Raw genomic sequence first — 16,697 nt, 5'->3', positions numbered from 1 at the left:
ATAGACATAAAATGTAAAAACTTAAATATCTTAGAAACAGTAGCCAATCAGTTGTTTTAATTGTCATATTTGAGTTCAGCACATCAAAATACATAAGAAATACCACATTGTATCTCTGAAGCAGACGACTTCTCAAAAATTGTAGATCAGTGTTGTCAGTTCCAGTGGAAATTGTTGATTTGTTGTGGAAAGAAATGTAATTTTCATTTCAAATTGATATTTTGAAACAAAACAACAATTTTTGTTTTGTTGTCACACAAAATATCATTTAGGATTTTAAAACTTAAAAAGAAATGACATAAAATGTTACCATTTTATACTGAAATGTTAATTGACAACTATTTTTGTTTAGTTTTGATCAAAAATGACACCTTTCCAATTTGAAACTTTTTAGAATTTTTCATTCCATGACATTTTCCAATTTGGACCAGAAACTAATTTCAAAGTGTCAAAATTTCCCACTGGATGAAAATTCAGTTTTCTAAAAATCTCGGCATGCAGTGCGAAATGCTGCAAAAACAAGGCCTAACATGATTTTGTACTTCATATCACAAATCTGAGAGTATGTTTTTGATGCAATTCTATCTAACAAGGCAGGTATTTATATGGGTCTCATCACTACAGCATCTAAGCACTTACCATCATTAATGCAGTTACCCTCACATCTCACCTGGGAGAAAGGAAAGTATCTTTAATTCCCAGTTTACCATCTACTGAGCTGAGTCAGGGAGAATAAATGATTTGCCCAAAGTCACACAGGAAATCTGTCCTGAGCCAGAAATTGTACTCTTATCTCGATTGATCCATGAATGACAAGTCAGTGAATTATAGAACAATACCTTAACCACAAGATCCAAGACCATTCTTTCTCCCACATTCGACCAAGAAGAATTCTGCATTCAGTTTATGGCACTTGGATACATTTAGCAAGATATAAGATAGAGGAAATTCAGTGAATTAAAATTAAAATGATTAAGAAGTTGAGTGATTAATTTGAGGAAACATTTTTAAAGGGCCAAATTCTGTGCTGACTTACAATTTAGGGAACTACAAGGAAGTCAGTGAGTTTGCAGACGTATGAGTCAGAGCAGAAATTAGTATAGTTTGGCCCAATATCAACTAAGAGAAGATAACAAAGGTGTAAATGCTAAACAGGACGAGGAATTGCTCTGTCACATTTATTACGTTCAGCCTTATTATGCCCAGTTCTTGGTGCAGACAGGCCTCATTCTGAAAAACTTTCCTCATTAAGTCATCCTAAAACATTTACAGAGCATCTGAATAATTTATATCATTTAGGGTGTGATTGGTAGGGAGCCATTAACTTTCTCAAAAAGCCACTAGAAGGGAAGCTCTGTACATGTACATAAGGTATATGGCAATTGAGTGAGTTAAAGAAAGAAAAATACAAGAAATGCTTAATGGACTTTCTGAATGTGATAAAACTGAACAAGGTGACGGTTCCAAACATCAAATTCTAAAAATACTCTCGAGTAGGGTGAGCCAATGTGCTTGGACTTTTTAAAGGTTTTCTGGAGGTCACTCTCCAAAAAAGCCAAACTTTTTCAATTACACTAGAGAGAGAGAAAATATTTCCTCAGAATTTGCAGTGTTTCCTATATAAGGAATTACAGGAAATACTGAAAATGCTGAGGTAAATTGCACTAGATCTCAAGGGAAAAGTGGAAAGTTTTCAAAGGTAACCACTGTGTGTTTTGTGTCCAGGAATTACCTTGGGGTATTAGCTCACTGTAGACGGATAATAGCACAAGCAGGGAACAATCTCACCACATATGCAGACTGCGGCAAATAAACTGCTGGGCTTGTGGGTAAGGAAATCAAGGATGCTGGAGAAACAGTGCTGTTTGTTGAGGAATAGGGCAGAATTGAAGAAAGAGAAAATAGACTTGTAGTGGAGGAAGCCCATAGGACCTCTTCCATTACTTTTTTTTTTTTTCACCACAATGTGACTGCCATGAGTTAGTTTGTATGGGTCTGGAGAAGAAGTGAGTCTTTTAGAAGGATTTGAACCAGCAGAGGGAAAGGGCCAGAGACTGTTCCATAAATTGGGGAACTTGGAAAAAGGCACAAAGATTGATTTCAAAGCATTAAATGGGGTTTTTAACTACATCAGTCACTTTACTAGGATTACATAGGTAAAATGAAGCATAGTGCTTTGGAAATGGAGGGACTGATGTTACCCTCTTGAGGAATTTTGCCTTTTTTTAATGTAGCATTACATTGTGATTGCTTTCTTTTTCTCATTGAGCACTGTGTAATGCAGAGGCATGGGAGTCATAGAATTATACATTAGAGTGGTAGCCATGTTAGTCTGTATCCACAAAAACAACGAGGAGTCACGCGGCACCTTAAAGACCAACAGATTTATTTGGGCATAAGCTTTCATGGGTAAAAAATACACTGAAAGCTTATGCCCAAATAAATCTGTTAGTCTTTAAGGTGCCACTGGACTCCTTGTTGTTTTTATAGAATCATAGAAGAATTAGGGTTGGAAGGGACCTCAGGAGGTCATCTAGTCCAAACCCCTACTCAAAGCAGGACTGACCCCAACTAAATCATCCCAGCCAGATGAGTCAATAGAGGGTAATGCAAGTTAGGCAGCTATCAAGTATGCTGCTTTTGCTACTCGCGTGATTCTAGCTGAGCAAGATGGAATTAAAATAATCCATCTAGCTCAGCAACTGTGTGGATGCAATTTATAGCAGCACTACATAAGTGGCAGGAAGGCCAACTCAGGATTTCCTTTATTATGTTGTCCTCAGTGCCTTATGCACATGAGCACAGGATTTACTCAGTCAGAAATGCTGATCCTTGGTGCTTCATGTCCCACAATGCAATGTCTCTGGCAGCACATTCCAGACGTTTGTGCATTCCTAATATGATTACTAAGGTATTTGTACATGAAAACAAGCTGTACCTTTAAAGATGGTAACAAACAATCACAATGCCAATTACAACTATGTTTCTGAAGAAATTATAGTGGCTTGATAATTAATGTATGTCAGCCTATGGCCCATGCTTTCCAGATTACCTGGAACATGGAGGGGTTTGCACTATACTTTGCAGAATGCCTAAATACTGCTGCTGAACATTCCTACAAGGGTGTGGCCTGCAATTTCAAATGCATGTACTTTGCATCTAATTTAAATGCCTGGTTTCCTAACTTTATACCAGACTACTAACCCCACCATATCTCACCCTATTGACATATCCAGTTTGGCCACTCTACACGGCGGGCGGCTGGCATGACTAGGCTCATACGCACTGGGCAGCACGTGAGCCTCCAATGAATGCTAAGTAGCAATGCTCAGAATCTCTGAAATTCTCTGCATGCTGCCCAGCACAAAGCCCTATATCCTTTCTACAATTCTTTAAATATTTAATTCCTCTGCATATAGGGCCTTCTAAGCCCTCCATGCATAGGACCATCCTTAGCACACTGATATTAATGGAAATGCTCCCATAGACCACTATGGGTTTTCAGTCAGACCCATAAGGCGGAAGCTGTCCACGTGCAAAAACAAATGAAAATGGCATGCCCTGTTAGAAGTGTGAAAAAGTGACCAATAGCAAAGAAACAAAGTAGCTTTGATAATATGTGCAAAGGGCCCCACTGTAGAGAATTAGCCAATGCATCTACTAAAAGTACTGAAGAGTTAGACAGATATGATGTGTCCTTACCTGTTCTGTCATTCAGACAACTGTGAGTACTTACTGAGTGCACATGTTCACTTTGCAGTATATTGTTCAGCTGCTAGATATGTCAGTGTGCTTTATAGTGTTCTAGATACAGTGTGGAGACAAAGCTGGAACTCATGCTATGTTGAAGTCTGTTTGTTTGTGTTTGTAGTTGTAGATGTTTTCTGTAATAATAATCTCTTATTTAAGAAGAACTGTGATTCCATATGAGAGTCTTATCAGTCATTCTGTTTCTATTCTCTTTTAGGTCTCCTATGTAAAAGCTATCGACATCTGGATGGCCGTATGCCTTCTCTTTGTGTTTGCTGCATTACTGGAATATGCAGCAGTCAACTTTGTTTCAAGGCAGCACAAGGAGTTTCTAAGGCTTAGAAGAAGACAAAAGAGACAAAACAAGGTACTGCTACTTTAAACTCACATTCTAAAGCTTACTTTCCAGTGACTGATTACCTTTGATAAAAGGAGTTGAAAACTTGCAACACGTTCCATCTGCAGTTCATTATCCTTACAAATAGGCATCAGTGGACTGGTCATTGCTCCTGTGTGTCTCATTCTCCAACCTGACTTCCTGAGGCAATTGTGACTTCGTATGTTAAATGCTAGATATATTAGGCTGTAAATATTTTTAATCTTCAATTTTTACACTACCATGGATGCAACTTCATTGATAGGCAGGAAACTGGGAGTGCTATTGTAAACAGGGCAGCATTTTTTCTTTTGTTTTACCTATGTGCCTTCTATACTTGCTGAGGCCAGAACCTTCCTGTGAGACTTGTCTAATGCTCCCACTGTACTGCTACTAGCTTTAAAAAAAAAATCTAGTATAGGAAAGGTCACCCTTCTGCTTCATTTGTACTGGTTGGAATGAAGAATGATTTCCCTGAATTCAGTGGAGTTATGTGTGAAACTGGTAAGAGGGAGATCAGGACCAGGGATTGAGCGTTCTTGTCCAGATTCTACTACTTTGCAATTTGTTGATCTATACAGACCTGAAATTACTTAAAAACACAAACAAAAAACAAACCAAAGGATCAACTCATCCCATACCATTAACCTGAAACTTAGATCAGAAACTTGTTTTATCCTGAATACCAATCTCTGAGCATTTCCTATTTATTCAGGAAAGATGTTTCTGTTTCCTGAAGTTTTATTGTAATATAAGAGACTGAAATACTTGGAAACAGGCATTACATTCAATTTTAGGACAGCAGAGCTCATTCCCACAATTATAAGAACTTTGCATTATCCAGCTTCTTTTTATCTAAAGCTGTCTCCAGTGCAGCTGGAAGCATGCTTCCTGGCAAGGGTAGACAAACTCATACTAGCTCTGCTGGAGCTTGTACACTAAAAATAGCAGGGTAGCTGCCTAAGTGCAAGTCCACCCTGGCTGACTAGCCTGAGGATCCATCCATGCTACCCTGGCTACACTGCTATATTTAGTGCTGTAGCTTCAGCACACTCCCAGCTGCATTTTAGACGTACCCTTAGTCATCACAGTAGGAACATTCAAGTTTAACCCTGTGTTTGAGTTTATAGTAGGTTGTATAAATGTATCAGGCAGGAAACGGGCTGACAACAATGGCACAGAAACATTTGTGTTTGGACATTTTTGTTTAACAAATGATCTGTAGTTAAGGTGTCACTGTGTTACTTAAGGGGTGGTCTTGGAAGGAATCCAGTCTTTCCTCTGATCTACTGCTATTGTCAGGTGAATAGAGATTCCCATTAAGATTCAGTTACCCCGATAGGTATGTGTAAGACACATTTCCAAATCTGCAGGCATGTATGCCAGAATTGCTGCCACTGGAGGAGTTTATTTTCAAGAGTAATGTGGTGGCAGCAGAAGCTGTTTTATTTGTATTGTAATTCCAGTTTGAGAAATACTGACTTCTCTGGAGGGGAATGAGTTGTTAACAGGTTAAAATTAGCAAGCGACAGTATTATAACTACATAGGCCTAAAAGTGTGTGTATTTAATAGCACTAGCAATAGTAATACAGTAGTTGTGCTGCTCTTCTTTCTTCACACAACAAACAGCCAACCTGTGGAACTCCTTGCCAGAGGATGTTGTGAAGGCCAAGACTATAAGAGGGTTCAAAAAAGAACTAGATATGTTCATGGAGTTTCAATTGCTATTAGCCAGGATGGGCAGGGATGGTGTCCCAGCCTCTGTTTGCCAGAAACGGGGAATGGGCAACAGGGGATAGATCACTTGGTGATTACCTGTTCTGTTCATTCCCTTTGAAGCACCTGGCACTGGCCACAGTCAGAAGACAGGATACTGGGCTAGATGGACCTTTGGTCTGAGCCAGTATGACCAGACTTATGTTTTTATGGTCTAGGATCATTTGCTGTGAAGACCTGTCTTTACTCTTTGCTAATCTGATTCCTGTAAATAAATCAAATGTGAAAGGTACAGGATTTTTTTTTGTAATAAAATAATGTCAAATGAGACAAGGGCAGTTATCCATTTGGGTTGGTTTTGCTTGACTTTCCTAGGAACCCTGTTGCTAGTGTTTCACAATGAGGAATAAAATTTCTAAGACATCCTTTTTATTTTATTATTTCCACTGTTATTTGTTTGTTTGACTTTCTCAATGTATTTCCTTTTGAACTGATCCATGTGGTTTTGCATGGTGGTCTTCTCTCACTGTGCCTGCCTTTCTTTCTTTCTTTTTTTCTCACTATTATGCTATTTCCATTCTCACTGCTGCTATCTGTTCTGACAATCTGGGGACAGGCACAGACTCTGACTGTGGGGAATAAAAGTGTCCAGTCAGTGCGACACATGAATGGTTTGCAAAGTAAAGAGTCATCAACATATAGGAAAGTGAATCAGATTTACAATTCAAACTCAAGGGTAAAACCATAGAGAGAAAGAGGGAGCAAGAGAGACACTTGGTGTGAAAACGGTGTCATAAACCAGCAGCGCAGCCTGTTTTCATAGCATCACATGTAACCTCGTGTTCTCTTTACTAAATGCCACAGTGAAATATACAGTACTATCTCCAGCATGAAAAGCTGGTTCATGCTATACATTTTCACCTCTCATGCCTTATCTTTATCCCCCCTCCTGCCCTCCCCCCCCCACCATCACTACATTCATGGTACTGTCATCACAAATTTTCTCAGGAAAAGTGCATGTTCATTATGTAGCCTGGTTCCCCTGTAAATATACTTACTGTATAGTGAGTGGAGACAGGTGAGTAGACAGTGCCTGGAGACAGAAAAAGCCTCTTTTAGCTCATCTTTCAAATGAATGCATTCCAACAAAACTAGGTTTGTGTATCGAAATGCACTTTGACAAGACATTCATTCCTAAATCTGAAACCCTACAGTGCTCCTTCTCAGCATGCTCTGACTCTTGTGTATGGGGTGTGAAGACCCATGAATTAAAAAGAAACTGGTTTACTGATTTTTTATTATTATTATTAGTCTTTTGTGAGGAGCAGTTGGTCTGAAACCTTTTATATTTACCGTATACACCACCCAGAGCGAGTGTTATTTTAGCAGTTTAGTTTTTCATTAATATACTGGCAGCTGATAGACCCAGATTACGGGTGAGAAGTGGGGGTAATAATTTCAGCGCTAGAGGGAGAAATAATTTTAGGGATATTGCTCATTATACAGTGCTGGTGGCTGACCTACAAAACTCTGGTGGTGCAGATAAAATGGAACCAGAATCTAAACCTCCCTGGAGTTGGCTTCCCAAAACAAAAACAGCTCATCTCTGCTCTAAAACTGGCTATTGTTTTATGCTTCTGACTCTGACCAAGGTCAGTAAAAAGGTGATTTCAGGGGATTTTGCTGCATTATAAAAGAAGCATCAGCTTTCATGATCAAGCAGAACCACACAGCTCCTGGTGTGAGTCCTTTCTTCTATTTTCCATGTATAATTCAATAAGCTGATTGTTGTCAGGTGGAGTCACTAGCCAGGCTGGATTCCATATGCAACCCAGAAGATTGAACAGTGGCATTGCAATGTGAACAGAGTGGTTTTGCCCTAGGTGTGACCATATTTTTACATACACAGAACTGACAATAACAAGAGAATTGTCAGGTTCTTTTTACAAGGTAAAATTAATCAGTTTATATGGCAAACGTAATGTGCATTCCTGGAAACCACACTCATTATAGCAAAACTTGTTGTAATAGGTGCTCTGCTGTACAGTTCTTATAAACCTTTTGGAGACACCTAGATGAGGCCAGTGTAGGGCCTGATTTCCCTTTTTCCTAAAGAAAATCCACCGAGCGCTCTCTCCTGATTTTTCCATGATGGCATTGCCCCTACTGCACATAAAGCCAGGATCATTCATATAGAGGCTGTGTACCTCTGCAGTATTTTTGGCACCAGTTTTTGGCAGGTTGGGCTCCAACAGAGTTGCATTATCAGGGTTTCTGTAGCCATGAACTGGGTCCAGAGAAAGTGGCCTGCTCTTGGGGAATCTTCACTGGGACAGTGGGAGGTGATGCATATTCTCCAGGGTCACACACCTGGCCTGCCACTTCCCCCCCCCCAGCACCAGTTCACCAGGTGAAGATCTCCAACAAGTTCCTGTAGACATGCTGCCAAAGAGGCAGCTGATCATCCATTTGTATAGTGTAGATGATTGCCAAGCAGAGTGAAACATAGTATGGCCATTCTTATGTTCAAGATCTATGTTTCATTCTGGCAAACAGAGGCTAGGGACACCATCCCTGCCCATCCTGGCTAATAGCCATTGATGTCCTCCATGAATTTATCTAGTTATTTTTTGAACCCTGTTGTAGTCTTGGCCTTCACAGCATCCTCTGGCAAAATGTTCCACAGGTTGACTGTGTGTTCTGTGAAGAAATACTTCCATTTGGGTTTTTTAAACCTGCTGCCTATTAATTTCATTTGGTCACCTCTAGTTTTTGTATTATGAGAAGGAGTAAATAACACTTCCTTATTGTTCGCTTTTTTGACTGCCGCTGCACATTCAGTGGATGTTTTCAGAGAACTATCCACAATGACTCCAAGATCTCTTTCTTGAGTGGTAACAGCTAATTCAGACTCCATCATTTTATATGTATAGTTGGGATTATGTTTTCCAGTGTGCACTACTTTGCATTTATGAACATTGAATGTCAGCTGCCATTTCGTTGCCCAGTCACCTAGTTTTTAGACATCCTTTTGTAGTTCTTCACAATCTGCTTGGGACTTAACTATCTTGAGTAGTTTTGTATCATCTGCAAATTTTGCCACCTTACTGTTTACCCTTTTTTCAGATCATTTATGAATATGTTGAATAGGACTGGTCCCAGTACAGACCCCTGAGGGACACCATTATTTACCCCTCTGCATTCTGAAAACTGACCATTTATTCCTACCTTTTGTTTTGTATCTTTTAACCTATTACCAATCCATGAGAGGTCCTTACCTCTTATCCCATGACAGCTTACTTTGCTTAAGAGCCTTTGGTGAGGGATCTTGTCCAAGGTTTTCTGAAAATCTAAGTACACTATATTCACTGGATCCCCCTTGTCCACATGCTTGCTGACCCCCTCAAAGTATTCTAGTAGATTAGTGAGGCATGATTTCCCTTTTAAAAAAACATGTTGTCTCTTCCCCTAACAAATTATATTCACTTATGTCTCTGACAATTCTGTTCTTCACTATAGTTTCAACCAGTTTGCCTAGTACTGAAGTCAGGCTTACTGGCCTGTAATTGCCAGGATCACCTCTGGAGCCCTTTTTTTAAAAATTGTTGTCACATTAGCTATCCTCCAGTCATTTGGTACAGAAGCTGATTTAAATGATAGATTACAAACCACAGTTAGTAGTTCTGCAATTTCACATTTGTGTTCCTTCAGAACTCTTGGACGAATACCATCTGGCTGTGGTCACTTATTACAGTTTAGTTTATGAATTTGTTACAAAACCTCCTTTAATGACACCTCAATCTGGGACAGTTCCTCAGATTTGTCACCTAAAAAGAATGGCTCAGGTTTGGGAATCTCCCTCACATCCTCAGTCATGAAGACCGATGCAAAGAATTCAGTTAGTTTCTCAGCAATGGCCTTATCATCTTTGAGTGCTCCTTTAGCATCTTGATTGTCCAGTGGCCCCACTGGTTGTTTAGCAAGTTTCCAGCTTCTGATGTACTTTAAAATGTAATAGCGATTTTTTTTTGTCTTTGGCTAGCAATTCTTCAAGTTCTTTTTTGGCCTTCCTAATTATACTTTTTTACACTTCTTGGGACCTTGAGAAGGTTCACAAACATGTAGCTGGTTTGCTGGGTCATCATTCACTGCACTGATAGGCTTGGACAGAGTTTACAGTGAAATGCACATGCTGCAGTCAGAAGACAGTTTCTAAATAACATACCTGCAGAGGAAGGATTACAAGGCCTCTTTCACTGAACTAATGGAAATCTCCTTTAATTGCCACGAGCTCTTGTTCCTCTCTGAGGCAACTGTGAAAGCGCATCATGAATGCACACACAAAACCAGTCTGTTACAAACTTATATACCATCTCCATAGGTTTACATGTGGTACATGAAAAACAGAGTAACCAACTAGGTTCCTACACATCCTTAGTGGGGCGGCCTCTTAACTTTCATAGGGGTTTAATGCTTCATGCAGACATCTGCCTTTAAACAGAATGCACAAACATCTTGCTAACCCTCAGAGTTTTCACTAGAGCCTCTCTTTATGGTTTCATAGCACTTCCTGCTTCCTCCTCTCTAGGCAGGGCTAGAGGAGAAAAACAGATTGTGATCTACAGGAGTAAAACCATGAGATGGGTCCAAAGGGGAAGAAAACTGTAACAGTTCCACTCACTGAGTTTGCTCTGAGGTCTTGTGTTTGGGGTGAAGGGATTGTCTCTCCACGGAAGAAACAGTAAGCATGACCTGCACACTAGAGATCCCCCAAGATCTACATATATCTGCATAATTTCAAAGGGACCTGCTGGAGAGCCTGGACTTTCATGTGCAGGTTCTGCATATCCACTTTACCTGTAGAACCCCTGAGACTTTTTACAACAGCTGCCTCCAGGTTCTCTGTGAGTAGGTCACCAGGAACATTCTTATAGACTTTGATGATTGGTGAGATATATATAAAAACCCACACACTCTAAGAGAACTAGGAGAATTGTAATTCTTCTGTGGAGAAGTGGCCCGTGGAAAAGGTAGTATAGTCAGAGGTGGCGTTCCAGTGGAGATCCAAGAAATATGAGCTTATTTAGCTTATGAGATGAAAGTTGGACCCAATCAGTATTTGGCTAAGTGATCTCCAAGGAAAACCTAGGTTGCTCCAGGAAGCAATACTGATAATCCAGTGAGTAGCTTTCCTCTCTCTGCTTCAGTAGTGAACCAATGCCACTCCATTGCAATGGAAAGCATTGAGTTATTCGAGGGAGGTATCAACTTTCATACAAAATAAAACTTGAGCTGCCCCTGACCATTGTGATTATTAAAGATCCCATTGTATTTTCCCAAGAATCAGGAGATTTCCCAGTATCTAAATTGCATTCTGGGTGATCACATTCTCTCTTTGCAGTTTCAGGTGGCTATAGTAGTCGTTTCCTGTCCTAAAGAGTTGTGTAGTTTTCCGTGCAGTGTTAAAAACCTGCAGATTTTATTCCATGAGTGACTACGTTTAAGTGACAGGCAAAGTTCTTCAGCTATATTAAATATACTATTAAAGTTAATTATTTTGTAAAGTAAATTTTGGAAACCATTTGCAGGGATATATATTGTAAATATACTATAATTTTGTTTATTACATTAATGTATTACTTTGCAAACCTCCCAGATTGCTTGGCTGTGGAAGGCTTGTTTTTTTAGTATTATTTGTGATAATTACATATAAGGTTTGCTTATATTTCCAAACAGTATGATTCTAAGGAAGCATATGAATTTAGTTTACATCAGATTTAATTTCTCCATTATAAAAGGAAAACCAATTACATACATAAAAAGGAAACAAGGTGAAGGTAATAGGAATAAGTGGATATTTGCACTTTTGGATCTTACAATAGTGTTTTGTTCTCCTCTGTGTGTAAGTACATTGCAAAGAATTTGATAATTATTCCCTTAGCACTAATGTATATATTGTGGCCGCCATCTTGGCTAAAACCAGGGATTGAACTGGTGATTGGCAGCACTAAAAGCACAGCTTTCCAGGGCTTGAACTAAAGAGCTCAACTCTGCAGTGGGAGGCTATAATGGACTTACATCCCCTGTGGATTGGGCTAGAGGGATGTCTCTAGCCCCCACTAATCAGTGGGTTACATACACCTACATACACATTGGCACGAGTGGGCACAGTTGACGTGTTCTACTCAGATTAAAGAATTAGGCCTGAAATTAAATTGTTACAGCAGAAAAAGACAATTTTACTAAACCAGTACTGAGATCTTTGGTAGAGCAGAATAAAGGGTATGTTTTGCAGGTGAGATGATCAGTTGATAGACAGGCGGCTGCAGTGCTCAAACACAATCAGCATGACTAATTGTCAAGATAAACTATTTACTATCTATAACCTGAGAGAACGTAAACACAGACTAAGGTTGTTTATAAAGAAGTGTCTTTACTTGCATCTGACGAAGTGGGTATTCACCCACGAAAGCTCATGCTCCAAAACGTCTGTTAGTCTATAAGGTGCCACAGGATTCTCTGCTGCTTTTACTTGCATTGACATCTCTCTATCAGACCACCAAATAATTCATTTTCTAAGGTTTCTTAGCCTGGTATGTAGTAATAGTCAGCTCCTGAAGCCTGACTTTACCTTTAAAACATTCAGTACTACTGTCCCAATGGACATTTTTATACTCTAACATCCTTGTGTACAGCACTTTGTGGCCTAACATGCACAGATTGCATTATGTAACATGCCGCATCATGTGAATAATGGAAGTGCTTGAGGAAAACCCTTTTTGCTGTGCTATTTTTGGCACTCATATAGCAAGCTCAGGCACATGAGTTTCATTGTGAAAAACAAGTCCAAATCTGAATGACTTTCTCTCTCTTTAACCTCTTGTTTACTTAATGGAGTAAAGAGGAAATAGGTTTTGTTGTAGATAAACACCCTAGAGATATTCTGGTAATTTTTCTTTCTGTAAGGCAATTACATTAGCACTCTACTGTAACTACACAGGAAGGCTAGCAGAAGATAAATACACCAAAATTGGTGTTTAGCTCTGAATTACAGTGAGACTTATACTACTGCATAGAGCCAGGTGAATAGTGAGGACAATCTATTGACAAACATGTTAGCTTAAACCAACTTGTGATTTCATCTGCCTATGCATGTCCTTTTTTGTGTGAATAGGATATTTGTGTGGGAATGAACATATTCACACTAGAAGGGCTTGCCCAGCTACTCTGTATTTCTCGTTTGTGTGTGTTAGTCAGGGAGGGTCTTAATAGATGAAGGAGAATAGGAGACTGAGAAAGCCAGTGATTTTGAAGCAAGGAGGGCTCTGAGCCTAGCGAGTGAGTTTTGGTGGCTCCCACAACAAGAGGATAGCATGGGCTGGATCCCAACAAGAGTCCCAGCCCCCACAAGTCTTCTGGGATGGGTTTGAGGTCTTGTGGGATTTGGCATGAAATTTAGAGTCACGCTAGGAGCCTTGTTCAGGGCCACTTACTGTTTGTTGGTTTCTAGCAGCCAAAGAGGACTATAGCATGCAGATAACATGGATCATAGGCAGCAGTCTGGCAATGACCAAACCCTGCTTGATTAGAACAGGCCAGCAGACCCACTGCAGCCACTTGATGCAGGGAACCATGTGTTACTTTTCCTGGTCCAGGATGCAACTGAGGAGGTCAGGAAGAAGAGAGAAAAGAGCAAGAGGTCAGGAAGGAAATCATGTCCAAAGTGGCATGGGATAGGGCAACTCATGAAGATGATGCAGTCCATTTCAAATGAGCTTGTTGCCCAGGTGCAACATGAGACTCCTGATCTTTGCTGCAGGGTCGACAGATTCTGATCACTAGCACTAGAGGCCACAGAGGTGCCCAACCAGATGCTGGTGGCCCTATGGAATCTTGATTCCTAGAAGCAGTATCCATGGCCAAGGGCTCACTAGTATCATGCACCTTTTTGGCTCACGCTATGGCTTTTGAAGAGTTTCAGACATTCATGGGGCTGCGGGTCTACCCAGGGCCTGGCTTATATCAGAACCCCATATCTGACAGTTCATGGTCTTGCTACAGAGGCAGGGGCTGGCCCCACTGACAATAACAGCTAACCAGTTAGTTGAGATGTCCTTTTATTCCAGGTCTGTGAGTCATCTAGACCACTGTCAAGAATTCATGGCCTAGAGAATGCCGGAAGGTTGGGCCCAGACTGCTGAAACATGAAGCAATGTCTCCAAGCCAGTGACTTGTAGATCCTTAAGCAATTAGTTGAGGTTCTTCCTCAGATCTGCCTTTCAGGGGGTGATGCTGAACTCTTCAAGGCAGCCTTTCTGTTGGCTTTCTTTCTCAGGTCAGTGAGCTGGTCCCTTCAGCCATGGGAGTCTCTTCAGGGCAGACTCTTGAACTACACAACATCCAGTCAGAGGATGACTGTCTACAGCAGAGGTTCTTAAATGTATTTGCTCGCATCCCCCTTCTTTGTTTCTGTAGTATTTTACGTAGGGTGACCATATTTCCCAAAGAGAACAAGGGACACCCCCAGCTGTGTGCAGAACAACTCCTAGTTCAATATGTTCATAAAAATGATTCTCTAGTGATTCTGAATAATGAACAAATTTGTAATAATCTTGAATGGCTCACGTACAATTCCCAAACACGGGGGTTGGGGGAACAAAATCCAACAAATAATTCACCTACAATGACTAGCTGAACCAATTCTATTCTGTACGTATGAATGCACAGTCAATTTGATTAATTAATACTTGTGACAGATCAGTGTATGTTCATATGTATCTAGATCAAACTACAAACTCCATGTTCTTTTGAGTGACATTTTGATTGTAAAAAAGTATTTTGCCTACATTTTTGCCTTTTGCCTCCTTGTGTTGAAAGCTACACGGAGGTGTCAGAAGAAATTCTTATGCCTAGCAGTAGGCTAGCAATGCAGAGCAATCAAGGGCTGTGAATAGAGCTGGGCAGGAAAGTTTTCGTGGCCCATTAAAATTTTTGAGATTTCAAAAAAGTTTCCTTTACCAAACTAGGATGAAAAGTTGAGACCTGGGAGGCGGGGAGAAGCCAACCAAAAATCCCCTAACAAATTCAGTTTGGGGCTATTGAAACATTTTGTTCTGACAATCTGGAAATTTTTCATTTTGGCCATTTTCTTTTTTTTTTTTATGATACATAGCTTACATATTAAAAAGAAAAGTCATTTCAAACCATAAAACTGTATTTTTTTCATTTTGAAAATGTTGAAACAAAATGATTGAAATAGATTGAGCTGTGTGTATATACTGTGGAAAGCAACATGAAAGGTGTAATGAAAAATGCCCCACCTATGGGTAACGGTGCAAGGGATGTGGGCAACAGACCACTTTATGTCCCAAGGCCACAGCTATTCCAGGCACTAAAAAGCAGCAGTAAATGCAGTGACTGAGAATGTAGAGACTTCCAGCGAAGAGGAGGATGTCTGCAGTGTGACTAGCAGATCCAAAGACTCTCAATACACATGCATTGCAGAAGAAGGCTGACAGCCATCTGAAACCATGCTATTAGACTGACGAACAATTTGATTCCAGATGGATTGTGAAGCCAGCTGCAATATAATCTCAGCAACACTGATAAGCAGCAACATTACACTGGCGAAATGTAACCAAGTACTGGTGATGTACAGTAAAACTATTCTGATGCCCATTCTGAGGCCAATGAGCAAATGTAGGCTGTTGATAAGAAACCCATGAAAAAAGGCATGTTAGTTCACACACTGGAATACCACCCACTGTTGGACACCAAGGGTAGTGCAAGCCATGGATTTGATTGCTGGACAACACCAGAATATCCTCAGTATAAGAGAGGAGAGAAAACAGTCACCATGGGCCCTGCCCAGCATTCTAATCGAATATGAGTTCATACTGCAAGGAGATGGACATTTAGAGGGAAAGCTAGAGTTAGACTGTGCAACCCGTGAGACTACCAAAATGCAGAGTTCCCTTAGCCACTGAAAAAGGAATTGGCAAGCTTCAAAGAAGAGGCATCATTACACCCACTGAAACTAGCACAGAGTGGACGAGTAGCCTACTAGTGGTGAGAGAATCTTCAAGTAAACTGAGGATCTTGCACTGACCAAAAACAACTGAACCATGCATTGAAAAGAAATCACTACCCATTACCAGTGATTGAGGCCATGCTATCTGATTTATCCAGGGCAAAAGTGTTCATTGTGAAGAATGGATTCTGGCATATTGAGCCATTTAGCCATTTGGCAACCTTTCCCACACTTTTTTTCAGGTACTTATTTTGCTGGGTATGAATGCCTATGGGCATCAGTTCAGACTCAGTGGCAGAGCCAACAGGTGTTGATGGGGCCATGTGGGGTCACATACTTCCCCTCCACCCTGGTTTGCTGCTTGCCTTGTACTGAGCATGCTCACATGGACCGAACATGCTCAGTAACACTGCTAAAGCCAGCTGCCCTCACTCTGCCCGCCTATTATCAGCAGGCGTGGGTCATCTCTGCTCAGAGGTGTTCCAGTGTAACTGAACCCGGCATGACAGGGGCTCCCAGGCATCCAGATTGTAACTGATGACATTCTTATTGTAGTAGAAAGAGATGACAAGGAAGAGGCAATCCAGGACCATGATACCAAGCTGCAACATCTCCTAAATAGGTGCTGGGAGTAGAATATTAGGCTGAATCTAGAAAAGCTGAAACTGAAGAGAACTGGAGATCCCCTACATTGAACATCTGATGATTTCTGTGGGACTCCAGACATATCGTGAGATGCTGAGACCCATTAAGGAAATTAACAAACCAAAATATGTTGAAAGGAGTCCAGCAATGTATAGTGATGGTCAACTATCTTTCCAGAT

At 40.5% G+C, this 16,697-nt stretch overlaps 1 protein-coding gene across 5 annotated transcripts in view; it reads left to right on the top strand.

The window, feature by feature from the left end:
* The window catches only part of GLRA2 (glycine receptor alpha 2), a 169,320-nt gene that overhangs the window by 124,462 nt on the left and 28,161 nt on the right, over positions 1–16,697 (top strand). For all 5 annotated transcript variants that reach the window (XM_032795938.2, XM_032795937.2, XM_032795936.2 and 2 more), the window contains one exon: positions 3,968–4,117. In XM_032795938.2, the coding sequence (XP_032651829.1) occupies positions 3,968–4,117 (150 nt within the window). The remainder of the gene's footprint in view (positions 1–3,967; positions 4,118–16,697) is intronic.

This window comes from Chelonoidis abingdonii, chromosome 1 (assembly GCF_003597395.2).
Source record: "Chelonoidis abingdonii isolate Lonesome George chromosome 1, CheloAbing_2.0, whole genome shotgun sequence".
Classification (NCBI taxonomy): Eukaryota; Metazoa; Chordata; order Testudines; family Testudinidae; genus Chelonoidis; species Chelonoidis abingdonii.
This window is presented reverse-complemented; position numbering and strand designations above follow the sequence as displayed.